The following is an 18,325-nucleotide window of genomic DNA, read 5'->3' as shown; positions in this document are numbered from 1 at the left end:
CAAAATGTTCTCTCAGCCTCATTGACAAATGTGTAGAATAGCATGAGATTAGCTATAACGCTGCACATTGTTTTCTCTGCCCCATGGTAATATGAGTAGAATTGCAGAAAATGTGCTTTAAAACAGCAACATTTTGTATCTGTGTCATGTCAAAATGTGTAAAATAGCATGAGATTAGCTACAGTATATTAGCTATTAGCTCCCGAGTGGCGCAGTGGTATAAGGCACTGCATCACAGTGCTAGCTGTGCCACTAGAGATCCTGGTTCGAATCCAGGCTCTGTCGTAGCCGACCGCGACCGGGAGACCCATGGGGTGGCGCGCAATTGGCCCAGGGTAGGGGAGGGAATGGCTGGCAGGGATGTAGCTCAGTTGATAGAGCATGGTGTTTGCAACGCCAGGGTTGTGGGTTCGATTCCCACAGGGGGTATGAATTTTTTTTATGTATGCACTTTAAGTTGCTCTGGATAAGAGCGTCTGCTAAATGACTAAAATTTAAAAATGTAAATATATCTTTGCCCCATGGTAGACCTTGCTCAGACCTTGTGGGGGGCCCCGCAAAACTGCGGTACACCACTGATTCATGGGTACGTAATTAGAGCCTATTGAGCCACACAGCGCATCTGTCCACAAGAGATTACAACCTTGTGACAGTTATTACTGAATGGATGCAGCTGAGAAGAAACTAAGCTGTCAGTCTGGTGAGAAGGAAAAGTCTGCCACATATAACGTCTGCGGTATTAAATTGCTCTTTCGCTTCCAGTTATGTCTTTCACATGAAATACTGATATAGATACTTATCAGTTCACTCACAGATTTACTACATGCCTTGTGGTCTGGAGTGTGATGCTCACTGCACACATGCTAATAACCAGCTGGGGGGGAAATACACTTGCAAACATAGTTTCTTGTAACTCTCTTCAGATTTTTAAGTAGGCTACTTACTGATAAATCCCATTTGAGCAGTCTGCATATAGCTGTGTGTGTTTCTGGATTTTGCATGGGTTTGGTGACATTGCAACATTTCCTCATTATTCCAAACTGATAAGAAACACATGCACACACACACACACACACACACACACACACACACACACACAGACACACACACACACACACACACACACACACACACACACACACACACTATTTTGAGATGATCCATAACAAGTCTTACCTCCGTAGAAGACAGGTTCCCCTCCGAAGACAGATGCATCTGGAAGACAGTTAAGAGAGAGGGAGAGACAAGCCAGGTCAGCATATTCATTTTGAAGATCCATTACATTGTTGAAATTTTTGCATATTGGAGAAAGCAAACAGACATCAATTTCTCTGGTGCCATTGCTGAAAGTTCCTCCACCATGCACCTGTCTGGTTGAAAGCCTCCTTTCCTACCCAGCCTCCCGACACAAGCCTCTCCCAAGGGGGTGTGATACTTAGGCTACTCCCGTGGAGTACTGCACTGCTTGGCCCCCATCTTTCAGACTGCTCCCAATTACCCAGTCCTGCTCCCCCTGTCTGGTACAAGCACCCCCACCACTTGCCCCCTTCTCCCCCGAGCGTCGCTCACCGCTCCAGCACACACTTACAGGTGCACACATACATTACATCCGCACACATGCACCCCAAAAATCTGAGGGTGCACAAAGTATGTGACGAATATCATAATTAGTTGATTAGTTTGAATCAATTGTGTATACTGTGGCTCTCTAGGAACAGTTGACCACACATTTAGATTTAGAAGGCCTAAGTCCCAGTTTATTCTAGCTAAATCATTTGTTTATATAGCATTTATACAAGGCAGAAACATTGTTTCCTTGCTGAAAAATATATAAATATATATATTTTCCAAAGCCAAACCAGCCCATTAGCCGCTGTCTACCTTTTAAGATGTTTTCAGTAGTTGTTTTCCGTATCCTAATTGTATTTTTATTTTGTGTTTTCTGATTATTTCAGTGCATGCATTCAACAAGCTTTGGACGGACTTCTCCAAATTTTCCTCAAAAAGGTAATAGTTCTGATTTGGGTTTGATTTAGTTAATTACTTTATTTAACTAATTATGTGACTTCTGGAGGTAATTTGTTGCACCAGATCTTATTTAGGGGCTTCATAACAAAGGGGGTGAATACATATGCATGCACCACTTTTCCGTTATGAATTTTTTTGAATTTTTTGAATCAAGTTATTTTTTTCATTTCACTTCACCAATTTGGACTATTTTGTGTATGTCCATTACATGAAATCCAAATAAAAATCCATTTAAATTACAGGTTGTAATGCAACAAAATAGGAAAAACGCCAAGGGGGATGAATACTTTTGCAAGGCACTGTAGCTAGTTATGAGGTTAGCAGATTGGGAATCTATCTGCGCTACCTAAAGCCTACTTCGTAAAATTGCTTGGTGACTAGTAGTACTACAAAGAAACAACAAAACAATAAATCCATATATATATATATACAGTGGGGAGAACAAGTATTTGATACACTGCCGATTTTGCAGGTTTTCCTACTTACAAAGCATGTAGAGGTCTGTAATTTTTATCATAGGTACACTTCAACTGTGAGAGACGGAATCTAAAACAAAAATCCAGAAAATCACATGTAAGATTTTTAAGTAATTAATTTCCATTTTATTGCATGACACAAGTATTTGATACATCAGAAAAGTATTTGATCACCTACCAACCAGTAAGAATTCCGGCTCTCACAGACCTGTTAGTTTTTCTTTAAGAAGCCCTCCTGTTCTCCACTCATTACCTGTATTAACTGCAGCTGTTTGAACTCGTTACCTGTATAAAAGACACCTCTCCACACACTCAATCAAACAGACTCCAACCTCTCCACAATGGCCAAGACCAGAGAGCTGTGTAAGGACATCAGGGATAAAATTGTAGACCTGCACAAGGCTGGGATGGGCTACAGGACAATAGGCAAGCAGCTTGGTGAGAAGGCAACAACTGTTGGCGCAATTATTATAAAATGGAAGAAGTTCAAGATGATGGTCAATCATCCTCGGTCTGGGGCTCCATGCAAGATCTCACCTCGTGGGGCATCAATGATCATGAGGAAGGTGAGGGATCAGCCCAGAACTACACGGCAGGACCTGGTCAATGACCTGAAGAGAGCTGGGACCACAGTCTTAAAGAAAACCATTAGTAACACACTACGCCGTCATGGATTAAAATCCTGCAGCGCACGTAAGGTCCCCCTGCTCAAGCCAGCGCATGTCCAGGCCCGTCTGAAGTTTGCCAATGACCATCTGGATGATCCAGAGGAGGAATGGGAGAAGGTCATGTGGTCTGATGAGACAAAAATAGAGCTTTTTGGTCTAAACTCCACTCGCCATGTTTGGAGGAAGAAGAAGGATGAGTACAACCCCAAGAACACCATCCCAACCGTGAAGCAGGGAGGTGGAAACATCATTCTTTGGGGATGCTTTTCTGCAAAGGGGACAGGACGACTGCACCGTATTGAGGGGAGGATGGATGGGGCCATGTATCGCGAGATCTTGGCCAACAACCTCCTTCCCTCAGTAAGAGCATTGAAGATGGGTCGTGGCTGGTTCTTTCAGCATGACAACGACCCGAAACACACAGCCAGGGCAACTAAGGAGTGGCTCCGTAAGAAGCATCTCAAGGTCCTGGAGTGGCCTAGCCAGTCTCCAGACCTGAACCCAATAGAAAATCTTTGGAGGGAGCTGAAAGTCTGCATTGCCCAGCGACAGCCCCGAAACCTGAAGGATCTGGAGAAGGTCTGTATGGATGAGTGGGCCAAAATCCCTGCTGCAGTGTGTGCAAACCTGGTCAAGAACTACAGGAAACGTATGATCTCTGTAATTGCAAACAAAGGATTCTGTACCAAATATTAAGTTCTGCTTTTCTGATGTATCAAATACTTATGTCATGCAATAAAATGCAAATGTATTACTTAAAAATCATACAATGTGATTTTCTGGATTTTTGTTTTAGATTCCGTCTCTCACAGTCGAAGTGTACCAATGATAAAAATTACAGACCTCTACATGCTTTGTAAGTAGTAAAACCTGCAAAATCAGCAGTGTATCAAATACTTGTTCTCCCCACTGTATATATATTTTTTAAATAGGACAAATCTGATATGGGCATGATGCCTCTGTATGCACACACCGTGGTCTCTGATCCGAATTGTATCTTTAGCCTGTGGACTTTAACTCGGGATCTTGCATTTAGATTTGTAATACTTGGTTATCTTATTGTAGCTTATTTTATTGTAGCTTAGGCTATTTTGTGATTAGTGTGCAACCTCATAGGCATACTATTTTAGATCTGAATCTTAGAAAACTTTTTATGGTTATTTCTCATGTTGATTGATAGGCTACAAATGAACATGTTGCTGTTGCTATTGTTGCTATTGGTGCTATTGTGACTCTTACACTGAGGATGATGCATTTAGGGCCCGACGCCCTAACCATATCTCTGGACTGCACTCACCTTTTGAAATACACTACACGACAAAAGTATGTGGACACCTGCTCGTTGAACGTCTCATTCCAAAATCATGGGCATTAATATAGAGTTGGTCCCCCCTTTGCTGCTATAACAGCCTCCACTCACTGGGAAGGCTTTCCACTAGATGTTGGAACATTGCTGCGGGGACTTGCTTCCATTAAGCCACAAGCGCATTAATGAGGTTGGGCACTGATGTTAGCGATTAGGCATGGCTCGCAGTTGGCGTTCCAATTCATCCCAAAGATATTTGATGGGGTTGAGGTCAGGGCACTGTGCAGGCCAGTCAAGTGCTTCCACACCGACCTCAACAAACCATTTCTGTATGGACCTCACCTTGTGCACAGGGGCATTGTCATGCTGAAACAGGAAAGGGTCTTCCCCAAACTTTGCCACAAAGTTGGAAGCACAGAATAATCTAGAATATCATTGTATGTTGTAGCGTTAAGATTTCCCTTCACTGGAACTAAGGGGCCTAGCTCGAACCATGAAAAACAGCCCCAGACCATTATTCCTCCTCCACCAAACTTTACAGTTTGGTGGTCCTCTGTAGCAAACTCCACCAAACTTTACAGTTTAGTGGTCCTCTGTAGCTCAGCTGGTAGAGCACGGCGCTTGTAACGCCAAGGTAGTGGGTTCGATCCCCTGGACCACCCATACACAAAAATTTATGCACGCATGACTGTAAGTCGCTTTGGATAAAAGCGTCTGCGAAATGGCATATTATATATTATATTATTATATCACTATGCATTCCGGCAGGTAGTGTTCTCCTGGCATCTGCCAAACCCAGATTTGTCCGTCTGACTGCCAGATGGTGAAGCGTGATTCATCACTCCAGAGAACGCGTTTCCACTGCTCCAGAGTCCAATGTCGGTGAGCTTTACACAGCTTCCGCCGACGCTTGGCATTGGAGCATGGTAATCTTAGGCTTTTTTTAAATTTATTTTTATCTTAGTCTTGTGTGCGGCTACACGGCCATAGAAACCCATTTCATGAAACTCCTGACGAACAGTTATTGTGCTGACAGTTCAGTTTGGAACTTGGTAGTGAGTGTTGAAATCAAGGACAGACGATTTTTACGCACTCCGCGCTTCAGCAATCGGCAGTCTGTGAGCTTGTGTGGCCTACCACTTCGCGGCTGAGCCGTTGTTGCTCCTAGACGTTTCCACTTCACAATAACAACACTTACAGTTGACCGGGGCAGCTCTAGCAGGGCAGAAATTTGTCGAAATGACTTGTTGGAAAGGTGGCATCCTTTGACGGTGTCACGCTGAAAGTCACTGAGCTCTTCAGTAAGGCCATTCTACTGCCAATGTTTGTCTATGGAGATTGCATGGCTGTGCGCCCGATTTTATACACCTGTCAGCAACGGGTGTGGCTGAAATAGCCGAATCCACTAATTTGAAGGGGTGTCCACATACTTTTGTATAAATATATGTTGTGATAAAGACTGGTTTCTCTGGACTATGGTTCTATTACTGTCTGTGAATCCAAATGTTGTAAATATATATAGATCTATATTGATATAGACTTGCTATTATTTTGCTGCTTTTACTGTCAGGAAATGTGCAATCTAACCCAATTCCTGACATTTCTGAATGAAAGAAGTATTCTTCCAAAACTTGATTTTCTGAATATTTGGATAAAAACCGCAGACCCAGATGTATTTATGCTTTCTGAAACCTGCCTCAGAAAATCTAGCACTGACAAAGACATTGGCATTGATGGCTACAATGTCAAATCTGAATTTGTGCTCATGGGTGACCTGAACATAGACTGGTTGACATCCAGCTCTGATCAACTCAAGAATTTATGTTTTACCTATAATCTTACTCAGATTGTTAACAATGTAACAAGATTGAATGCAAAGTGTCCTCTGAAATCCTCTTTGTTTGATCTTATTCTAACCAACACTCCACATTGTTTTAATGCTTCTGGTGTTTTTGCAAATTATATAAGTGATCACTGTGCTGTTGTTTGTGTAAGGGATGGTAAAATTCCTAAACTACCTCCATGTATCATCATGAAAAGAAACTGGAAGCGGTTTGATAGTCAGGGTTTTTTACATTATGTTTTGAATATTGCCCGGAATAGAGTTGAATTCATCCCTGATGTTGAATGAGCTTTTTCTTACTTCCATAAAGCATTCCAGGATGTATGCAACAAGTATGTCCATTCAAATAATACTGAATTAAGTGCAGAGACAACCCTTGGTTCTGAGACAAACTTGCTGAAATCATAAGGAATGGAATGCTTTGTGGGCTAAAGCAAGAAGGTCTAATTCCGCTGATGATTGGATGGCTTTTAAATGCCTTCGGAATCAGGGTGTGGCTATGACCCGAAAGCTGAAAGCAGACCACTACCTCAAATCTCCTGTGTATAATCTGAATAATCCTTCCAAATTTGGCAAGTAGTGAAAGGTTTAGAGTGCAAAAAAGATGCACAGCTCCCTAAACAACTGCTGGTTGACTCACAGGTGGTAATTTATGCAGGTGGATTTTCTTGACGCAGGCGGAATAGTTGATAGGGTTAAAGGTCAACATGAACCCCCTGTGAAATTACCTGACACTCCCGAGCACTCCTTCTCCAGGTTCTCCTTCTCACCCTTCTCTGTCTCAGAGGTGCGTAGAGCCCTGAAAGCAATTAATGTAAAAAAAATCCCCTGGCCCTGATGATCTATACCCCTGCCTACTTCATTTAGCTGCAGAAATCATTGCTCTCCCTTTAACATGCCTTTAACCTCACCATAGAATGTAATGAAAGTTGCAGAAATCAGCATTTGTCCTACCTCTTTTGAAAGGAGGTGATCCCACTCTACTGAATAACTTTCGGCCCATATCTAAGTTTTCTATTCTGGCAAAGGTATTGGAGTCCCTAGTCAATAAGCAGATTAAGGCCTACCTCCAGGAAAACAGCATTTTGAGTGATATGCAATCAGGTTTCAAGTCTAGCCACAGCACTGTCACAGCAACTTTGAGGGTTTTGAATGATATTCACTGTGCCCTGGATAATAAGCTGCATTGTGTATCTGTATTCATAGACTTGTCAAAGGCATTTGACACTGTGGACCATACTGTCTTGGTGCAGAGATTGAAGTGTACTGGGATTACTGGTCATGCTCTGGAGTGGTTTGAGAACTACCTGTCAAATGGAACCCAGTGTGTTAAGGCATATGGTTATAAGTTGGACACCGTAGAGTTGAGCTCGGGTGTGCCTCAAGGATACATTTTAGGTCCCCTGCTGTTTATTATCTATATCAACAACATATTGAGACAGCTGATGTACATTTTTATGTGGATGACACTGTTCTCTATTCAAGTGGTAGCAGTTTGACTTTGGCTTCTGAAAAAGCTCAAACAGCTTTTAACATCAATAGAATCGGTACGATTTGAAGCTCGCTCTGAATTCCTCTAAAACAAAATGCACTGTATTTTCCAATACTAAACACTAAAAAACATATAATTACTACCTTGGAAGGACATTCTATAGAGCAAGTCAAAATGTACAAATATCTGGGAGTTTGGGTGGATGAGGAGTTGAGCTTCACCACCCATTTAGAGAACCTTGTCAGGAAACTCAATCTGAGTATTGGGTTTTATTACTGGCACAAAGCTTGTTTACCTTTGCTGCCAGAAAAGAGTTGATTTGTTGTACCTTTCTCTCTGTGTTGGACTATGGTAATACTATTTATGTGCAAGCCTCAAGCTTTACACTGATGGCTCTTTACTCTGTGTATCATGCAGCCCTTTGTTTTATTACCAATCAGAGACGTCTAACTCACCATTGTGATCTCTACAGTGCTGTCGAGTGGACAGCACCATGCAGGCTCAAACACGGATACATTTTTATTTAGGCTCAGATCTAAATCATGTTTCATGCTAACAGTCCCAAAAGGTTTTACTGATCATGGAAAAAGGACCTTTCATTACTCAGCCCCCTGGTCTTGGAATTCTCTCCAAGCCAACCTAAAACTCCAGGACCTCCCTCTCCGAGCCGGTTCCAGTCATGGGCCTGGACAGCCGGCTGTTGGGGTCGGGCTTCATCACCCGGCGCACTGTCCCTGTGCGTGTCCGGGTGGCGGGGGGGCTATGGGAGGATATCCAGTTTTTCATTGTGGACTCTCTGGAGTGTCCCCTCGTCCTCGGGCACACCTGGCTGGTCGCCCACAAACCCCGGATAGACTGGTCCATGGAGTGGCTCATCCTGGAGGGAGGCTCCGCTCAAGTCCTGTTCCGGTCTCCACGACCACTCATCAGCCCAAACCACCGTCCCAGACCACCTACAAGTCCTCACCCTTTCCCCAGGTCCCGCACTCCGAACCACCTACCGCCCTAGCAGTGGTTGCCACCGGGAGGATGGCTGCTACAGACTCCATCACCGGCCCAGACCTGGCAGGCGTTCCCCGGGAGTATTGGGATCTGGGGGAGGTGTTATGTAAGAGGCGTGCCAAGGGCCTACCTCCTCACAGGCCATACAACTGCGCTATCGATCTCCTGCCGAGCGCCATGCCCATACGAGGGCGATTGTTTTTCTTGTCCCAGCCGGAGACCCTGGTCATGAGGGAGTATATCGACGAGGCACTCGTCGAGGGTCACATCCGTCCCTCTACCTCACCTGCGGGCGCGGGCTTCTTCTTTGTGGGGAAAAAGGATGGTGGGCAGTGGCCGTGCATTGATAACCGGGCGCTCAACAACATCACGGTTAAGAACCGCTACCTACTCCCCCTGTTGACGACGGCATTCGAGTCATTGAAGGGAACCCGGGTCTTCACCAAGCTGGTGAGGATTCGGGAGGGGGACGAGTGGAAGACGGCTTTTAACACACCCAGTGGGCATTACGAGTACCAAATCATGCCGTTCGGTCTAGCCAACGTGCCTGTGGTGTTCCAGGCGTTGGTCAATGACGTGCTCCGGGACCTCCTCGATTACAGCGTCTTCGTGTATTTGGATGACATCCTAATATTTTCGAAGGACATGAGTGAACACCAGCAGCACGTTCAGCAGGTCCTCCAAATCCTTCTCTGTCACCAGCTCTACGTCAAGGGGGAGAAGTGTGTGTTCCACAGAGAGACAGTCTCCATCCTGGGGTTCATCGTCACTCAGGGGGACCTATGGATGGACCCAGCCAAGGACAGCGCGGTACTGGATTGGCCCCAGCCCTCATCCCTCAAGCAACTCCAACGGTTTTTAGGATTCGCTAATTTTTATAGCCGATTTATTTGCAATTTTAGCTACCTAGCTGCTCCCCTGACAGCCCTCACCCAGATGTGCGTGCGCTCCTTCGAACGGGCAGACGGAGCGCGTCAACCAGGATCTGGAGGGGGTGCTGAGGTTCTACGCCTCCAGCAACCCAGCTACATGGAGTCAGCGACTGGCGTGGGCGGAGTACGCCCACAAGACCCTTCTCTGCTCATCCACCAGCCTGTCCCCCTTCCAGTGCCAATACGGGTACCAACCCCCCCTATTCCCCGAGCAAGAGGAGGAGGCGCCGGTCCCGTCGGTCCAGGCCCACATCAGTCGCTGTCGCCGCACCTGGAGGCAGGTACGGGCGGCGCTTAAGCAGGCCTCAGTCAGGTCTCAACATCAGGCCAACCGCAGGCGTCGCCCGGGGGGGGGGGGGGGGGGGCACTCTTACAGGAGGGGGTCGCAGTTCTGGAGTGACCCACTAGGTGTCATCCTCCGACAACTTTAGGCACCTCCTCACTCACAATCTGGACTAATCATGATCCTATTGGTGTCACCTGTGTCTCTCTGTTCACCTGTGTATTTATGCCCTCACTTCCCTGTGTTCCCTTGCTCAGTGTTCTCTGCTAGTTTCTCTATGTCCAGCAGTACTACTCAGTGTCTGATCGGAGACCTATGTACAGGTACTTGAGAAGTGTTCTCCCTGTTTCGTTATTTGTTTCTGTCTTAGGTAGTATTTTGTATTTTGGTTGTCAGATGTTTTTTGAAGACTTATTTGCTCCACCTTTCTTTTATTGTGATAAGTCCGTTATTTTGTATTCTGGTTTCAGGACCACCAGTAACGATCCTTGTTTCACCATCTCTGCCTACTGCCTACTGTTTATCCTGCACCGCACCTGGGTCACACCTCACCGCAACCCTTACACAGGAGGCCTTTTGCCTCATGCCAGGCCGTCATTGTAAATAAGAATGTGTTTTGCCTAGTTAAATAAAGGCTAAATAACAAATATTAAGATCAACAGTGTGCTGGAGTTTACTTCTATTCAGCATATTCATCCATCACTGTTATGGGAACAGCAAGGTTAATATTGCAGCAAATTAAACTTCTCACCGCCCAGTATATACAGTGTTTACTGTCACTGGCTTTCTATCTATCTCTCCTTCTGTATGAAGCAAGGGGTTAAAGGTGACATTGTTATACATTGCAAGCTTACTGAATGATGCTTGCAGTGAGATTTGACTTGTCTTTTGAATACACTGCTCCGTACATTTCTGTCCCTGTTGCATTATAGAATATGTGACAATCACAGTGATCGGCATTGACTGAAGGCTACAGATTCAAACAATCACACTGAGAGAAATCTCTTACATCCTCAACATGGTCAGCTTGTGTTTGATGTGATGAAAGAAAGCTAGAAATCTGAACACTGTTGAATGTTGCTGCAGTTTTATTGTGCAAAGGTATTCGTCAGGCTTGAGTTTGATGTCACAGCATGTAAAATGACATGAGACATACAGTACTGAGGTATTGTCCAATAAGAGCCTTGGTAGGGCGGAGAATCAGATGGTCAACAGCGAAGAAATAGAATGAATAGAACGGACATTTCTATTCAATAGAACAGACATTTCTATTCAAGTCAATGTTCAGTGATGGACTTTGTCCCTTCTAGTGACTCTATTTCTATGGTCAACAGTGATTATCAGCCCTCTGCCCAAACAGACAGTAGCCCTCTGCAGACTTCCTTCTCCACGGTCTTGATTATGTCTTAGTTTACGTAACTACAACAACGACATTACATTAATCATCAGATTAACTTCCTCCTTGTTGGCTCGCAACAGCGATGTCAAAGCGATGTCCCTTGGCCATAGTGATGACCCATTTATGCATGCGGATCTGTTGTGTTTCGGAAGAGGCAGGATCAGGCAGGCATACAGCAAAAAGTGATGGGGTGGTGGTGCGATGCCCTGGGCCAGGCACACACACACACACACACACACACACACCCTGTTGTCATTGCCTGTGGGTGAAGTCGAAGCATGACTCTTGCACCTCTTCCTATGAACAAATGTAATCTCCACCATCCCAATCTGTTGAAGGATATGTGTTGTGAAGTAGTGAGAACGCCAGAGTCCAAACAACACATTCTTTGCTTCAGCTGAATTGAAATCTAAACTTCTGAAGAGGTTGTCTGGGGTTACACAACACAGACAGATCTTTTCTATCTGCCTGCACATACAGTGGATAGTAGCTTGGCCTTGACTGCATCCCAAAAAGCAGCAATTCAATGGACAAGACACATTCTATTTCACCTGCAGTTAAGCTGAAGATGAGACTGGTACATTTTTCACACTATCGTGCCGGCCCGAACTAAACTGTGTTAGCTAGCTCTGATATTTTCTTTTCATTTTCAGTAAAGTTCCAGACCCTACAGCGACTGCATAACCAGGCCAGCACAGTACAGCTTGGTTTGGCTCGGCTCGGTAGTGTGAAAAGCCCTAGAGTGTGATTACCATATGACACTCACCAGTGGAAGGGAGAGTGAGGGACAGGAGGAGGAGGAGCACAGTGAGGTGCGGCATGTTGCTCTGTGTAGAACCTCCTGAGGTGATGCTTAGAACCACAGCTGATGTTGAAACATTAGCAGGACAGGCTGCTTTTCCTGCAAGAGAGACAGAGACAGAGAGTGGAGAGAGATGTACTGTAACTAGCCGAGTCAACACATTGCACCACTAAAACATGACCGTAACATTGCATCATGTAGCCCATTCATTTCTTTAAAGACGCCTCATTAAATCAAGTTATTTTATGGCTGGTTATGACACCTACATAAGAGTGTCAAAATTCACAAAACCTACGTGTCAACAGTATGTTTATGTTAGATACTTTTTTTATTTTTTATTGACCATATTAAATCACTTCAATTAGTGTAGATGAAGGGGAGGAGACAAGTTAAATAAAAAATGTTAAGCCTTGAGACAATTGAGACATGGATTGTGTATGTGTGCCATTCAAAGGGTGAATGGGCAAGACAAAAGATTTAAGTCCCTTTGAACAACAGGGTATGGTAGTAGGTGCCAGGCACACCGGTTTGTGTCAAGAACTGCACCGCTGCTGGATTTTACCCGCTCAACAGTTTCCTGTGTGTATCAAAAATGGTCTACCACCCAAAGGACATCTAGCCAACTTGACACAACTGTGGGAAGCATTGGATTCAACATGGGCCAGCATCCCAGTGGAACACTTTCAACACCTTGTAGAGTCTATGCCCCGACAAATTGAGGCTGTTCTGAGGGCAAAGGGGTGGGGGATCATATTGACTACATGTCATACCCTACAATTGAACAGCACTAGTCATGCCCAGTTAGACAACTCTGGTAGAGTACAGTACTAGTATCCTTTCCACTATTCATGTCATTGGCCCTGAACAACAGTACTGATCATGTCAGCCTTCTAGGCACCACAGCAGGAGACATCTCCCTGTCTTCCTTAACAGGTTGTCAACACCATGATTGACTGGTCCATGGTTGTCACAGGCAACCACCCTCCCTGAGCGCTGTTTTAGCTGAGTGGGCAATCGCTGAACACTCAGTCACTATGTGCCCCCCAGACCAGAGTCAGAGACGACCTGGAGCGTACTGTGACATGATCAACCCATCGCCAAGGAAACACAATATGACAAGCAACAGCTGTTTCAGCAACACTCTAGAATGCGCTCCTTGCAGACAGCGGAACAGCAGAACAGAACAGCGCAGCGGCATCTCCCTGGAGACGTCTGCCATAGCGACAGACAGGCTCAGGTAATGATGCTCGTCACAAGGCACTTCATAAAACACCACCAGGGGGTTAAAAATGATGGATTGCATGCTTGTTCATCAGATAATAAAAGCATTTGTATTGTTATCAATACGTTTCCACTGCCTTAATTCATTTACATTTACATTTACATTTTAGTCATTTAGCAGACGCTCTTATCCAGAGCGACTTACAGTTAGCACATACATTATTTTATCGAACCCACAACCCTGGCGTTGCAAACGCCATGCTCTACCAACTGAGAGTCACGTTCGTCGAAGGAGGAGGACCAAGGCGCAGCGTGAAATGCAAACATATTTTACTTTATTTAATAACTGAATAACACGAACAAAACAACAAACGATAATGTGACGTCCTAGGTCTAACACAACCAACACGGAACAAGATCCCACAACCACTGTGGGAAAACAGCCTGTCTAAATGTGGTTCCCAATCAGAGACAACCAGCAACAGCTGACACTCGTTGCCTCTGATTGAGAACCACACTGGCCAACATAGAAATACTTAACCTAGAATGTAAAACACAAGAAAACTCACACCCTGGCTCAACATACTAGAGTCCCCAGAGCCAGGGCGTGACAGTACCCCCCCCCCAAAGGCGCGGACTCCGACCGCGCCAATCAAACACCACAGGGGAGGGACCGGGTGGGCACTCCGCCTTGGCGGCGGATCCGGCTCCGGGCATGATCCCCACTCCCTCTCTAACCCCCCAAAGTACCCCTGGTCCGGTCTGGCCCTGCTGGCCGGAGCTGGACTGAACAATGGTGGAGCGGATTGCTCTAGCTCCGGCGTGGAGCAGCTGACCGGTACCGGACCAGGCACCGGTGGAACAGGCACGGGCTGTGCCGGACTGACGACGCACACCATTGGCTTGGTGTGGGGAGCAGGAACAGGCCGAGCCGGGCTGGCGACGTGCACCATAGGCTTGGTGCGGGGAGCAGGAGCGGGCCGGACGGGGCTGACGAAGCGCACCACTGACTTGGTGCGGAGAGCAGGAATGGACCGGGCCGGGCTAGCGACGCGCACCATAGGCTTGGTGCGGGGAGCAGGAGCGGGCCGGACCGGGCTGACGAAGCGCACCATAGGCTTGGTGCGGGGAGCAGGAACAGGCCGGGCCGGGCTGGCGACGCGCACCATCGGCTTGGTGCGGGGAGCAGGAGCGGGCCGGCCGGTTTGGCGACGCGCACCATAGGCTTGGTGCGGGGAGCAGGAACAGGCCGGATCGGGCTGACGAAGCGCACCATAGGCTTGGTGCGGGGAGCAGGAACAGGCCGGGCCGGGCTGGCGACGCGCACCATAGGCTTGGTGCGGGGAGCAGGAACAGGCCGGGCCGGGCTGGCGACGCGCACCATAGGCTCGGTGCGGGGATCAGGAACAGGCCGGGCTGACGACACGCACCACAGGCTCGATGCGAGGAACAGGAACAGGCCGGACCGTACTGGGGACACACACCACTGGCCCTACGCAGGGATCAGGAACGGGCCGGACCGGACTGGTAACACACCCCAGTACCTCTCGCCGTGCCTCTACACTTTCCCTCTCCTCTGTGACCAGTGGCCCCCTTAACCTGGCGGCCTCCTCTGCAAACCCGCTGGACCGCTCCATCGCGGCCTCCTGCTGCCCCGTCGTCCACGGCGTGAGCCCCCCCCTAAAAATGTTTTGGGTGTCTCTCCTCCCCGTGGACCAAGCCTCCCTATCTCTCGCCAGACTCTTCCTCCACTGCTCCAAAGTCCAACCACTCTGCTCTTCATTTGGCTTGACCCAGTCGAGACTCTTCCTCCACTGCTCCCAAGTCCACCCTCTCTGCTCTTCACTAGGCTTGACCCAGTCGAGGTTGCCACGGAGATCTGCTAGCGATTCCCCTGGCGATGGCTCCTGGACACGCTGCTTGGTCCAGTTTTGGTGGGATCTTCTGTCACGTTCGTCGAAGGAGGAGGACCAAGGCGCAGCGTGAAATGCAAACATATTTTACTTTATTTAATAACTGAATAACACGAACAAAACAACAAACGATAATGTGACGTCCTAGGTCTAACACAACCAACACGGAACAAGATCCCACAACCACTGTGGGAAAACAGCCTGTCTAAATGTGGTTCCCAATCAGAGACAACCAGCAACAGCTGACACTCGTTGCCTCTGATTGAGAACCACACTGGCCAACATAGAAATACTTAACCTAGAATGTAAAACACAAGAAAACTCACACCCTGGCTCAACATACTAGAGTCCCCAGAGCCAGGGCGTGACACTGAGCTACATCCCCTGCCGGCCATTCCCTCCCCTACCCTGGACGACGCTGGGCCAATTGTGCGCCGCCCCATGGGTCTCCCATTTGAATTAGATACTGATTTCTAAGCATTAAATAGACCCTTTTCAGAGGACTACTTTATCAGCACCAAACGGCAGTTGAAATGCTGACAATAATAACATCAATCAACAACAGCAACAATTATTCAGACAATCGATTCATATCCAAGCCATGCTGGATTGCTAACGCGCTAATGAGCTATTAGCATGAAATATTAGTGTATCTTCAGCAGGGGTTGGAACCAAAATTATTTTCCAATCATTTCGTTCTGAGCAGAACCATTCTTTTTTTTGTTTCATTACACTGTTCTGACCCACAAAACAAAGTTCTGAACCAGTCTGAAACAAAAAACTGTAATGGTTTATATAATTCCTTTCTGTTCCTTTTAAAACCTCTGAAACAGTTCCCTTGCTTTTAAAATAACAGCTCTGTTCCAGAACAGTATAGATCACTTTTGTTCCCGGTTCTGATTCTGTTCCTCAAAAAATGTTATTTTCCGGTTTTCTGTTCTGTTCCCTGAACTGGTTCCAACCCCTGATCTTCAGTGTAATTGCCCAACAACAGGGCGAATATTGATTAGTTCTGCTCTGCCTGCCTGGGGTATCAGTTGGTGGACTGGAGAGTGAAAAAGAGAGGTGGCATTAGGATGAAGATCTCAAAGCAGCTCTCTCTCTCTCTCCAGAGGAAGATGCTGTGCTCATCAAACACTACCTCTCCCTCAACTAACCCTGACCAGGACTAAATGGGATTAACTGGTCTGATATGAGAGGCTGTGCATCATACTGGTCCAGTCACGGGGACACACACAGATGCAGATGACACAGACACACACACACACACAGACACACACATAACATAATGTCTGAGCTTTGCAGCTGGAGAAACGAAACACAGAGGGGATTTCATCTCCGCTGCGCTCGTATCCTAGCAACACATTTGAAAAGGAGCAGTTGTGTGTTTGCAGGGGGCTTTTTGTGACTGTGGATAAAAACTATGCAAACTCTAATTTTAATCCAGAACGCCATTGTTGCTAGGGACCTAGGCCTGTTTTCATAAAGTCTTAAAGTAGGAGTACTGATCTAGGATCAGTTCCAATCCTACTCTGAGACACTTCGTGAATACAGTTTGATCCAGCCCCAGGTCATTCATTCTAGGCCCACAACAAAACAATATGATACAGTAAAAGGCTCTCAACAGCCAGCACAACAACCCAGAGACTCTCATACACTGCAAACAGCTGGGATCCTCATTTTTACAGCATTATTAAGTTATGATTCATGAATGAATTTAAGAAGTGCACCTAGGAGAGGATATGCAGAGGCAGATTCTAGAATAGATCTATCAAATATATATTTCACATAGACCTATTACAACCTGGATAGTTGTTGGTCCCTCAAATTCATTGAGAGATTTAAGCAGGCATCTAAGTGCCGGCGCCTGGCTTTCTTTTTCCTGGGGAATGTATCAGAGTATGAGCTAGAATCAAATAGTCAGCAGAGGAGCTGCAGTAGTGAATCTAATAATCAGTATTAATATGGTCTCCTCAGGCTCCAATTTCCTCTATTGTACCAGTCTGAATGAACCTGATGAAGGAACCTCACTTATCACACTAAATCACCAGCCGGGGATGCGACAGCCAGGCCTCAAGGCCATTTCTTATCCTCTATAAATCACACGCCATTACTGCATGTGGTCAGATTTTCGGGCTGGGTTTCTCATCTTGACTTTCTGGTGTGAAATCCAGAGATTGCTTCAAGACCCCTTATACAGTATATAACACAAGGATTTCAATTCAGATTCAGTGATCTTCTTTGATTTTTTACTTTCACACTCCAGTAACCAATAACATTAGCTATGGTTTAACAAGACTCCTCACCCCCACCACTGACCCCCCCAGGGCATCTGTTGGGGGCTCACAGAGTGACAAGTGCAGAGTCTACTCTAAGTCACATAATAGAGGGGGTGGGGGGGGGGGGGGTGAGAGGATACAGTGAGTTTATGGTTTATGAGGACATCAGCCCTTATCAGCCTGGTCAGAGCCAAGGAGGGGGAGGGTACGGGGGAATATATGAGTGGTAAACTGCACAAACAAGATGGATGGGGTTTACTCTTCCCTATAGCATGCACGGAGAGAGAGGGAGAGAGAGAGAGAGAGAGAGAGAGAGAGAGAGAGAGAGAGAGAGAGAGAGAGAGAGAGAGAGAGAGAGAGAGAGAGAGAGAAAGAGAGAGGGAGAGACAGAGAGAGAGAGAAAGAGAGAGGGAGAGACAGAGAGAGACAGAGAGAGACAGAGAGAAAGAGAGAGAGAGAGAGACTCATCAAGACAGATTTAAAGTAATCCTATGATAGAGGATACCAAGAAGGGGTTAAAACAGGATTGGTCTCAATCAGAAAGGGAGTGAGTGACCACTGGGGTCAAAGATCATAGCAAGAGTGTCAATTAAATATGACATTTTTGGTTTATGAACTGACCACAAACATGGGCTATTCAATGTGGTCCCCTTGCTACCGCTTTGTACATGTTAAGAATGT

The 18,325-nt window shown here is 46.3% G+C and overlaps 1 protein-coding gene across 1 annotated transcript in view; it reads right to left on the bottom strand.

Moving 5' to 3' along the window:
• Positions 1-18,325, bottom strand: part of LOC311137052 (contactin-1a-like) — a 128,994-nt gene that overhangs the window by 47,094 nt on the left and 63,575 nt on the right. Inside the window, exons 2-3 of the mRNA XM_084171360.1 lie at positions 12,196-12,330; positions 1,177-1,215 (exon numbers count right to left, since the gene is read on the bottom strand). Coding sequence (XP_084027486.1) covers positions 1,177-1,215; positions 12,196-12,250 — 94 coding nt within the window. The 5' untranslated portion in view covers positions 12,251-12,330. The remainder of the gene's footprint in view (positions 1-1,176; positions 1,216-12,195; positions 12,331-18,325) is intronic.

Source organism: Coregonus lavaretus, assembly GCF_964263955.1.
Source record: "Coregonus lavaretus genome assembly, chromosome: 11".
NCBI classification, from domain to species: domain Eukaryota; kingdom Metazoa; phylum Chordata; class Actinopteri; order Salmoniformes; family Salmonidae; genus Coregonus; species Coregonus lavaretus.
The sequence above is the reverse complement of the archived record's forward strand: the minus strand, read 5'-3'. Positions and strand labels throughout refer to the sequence as shown.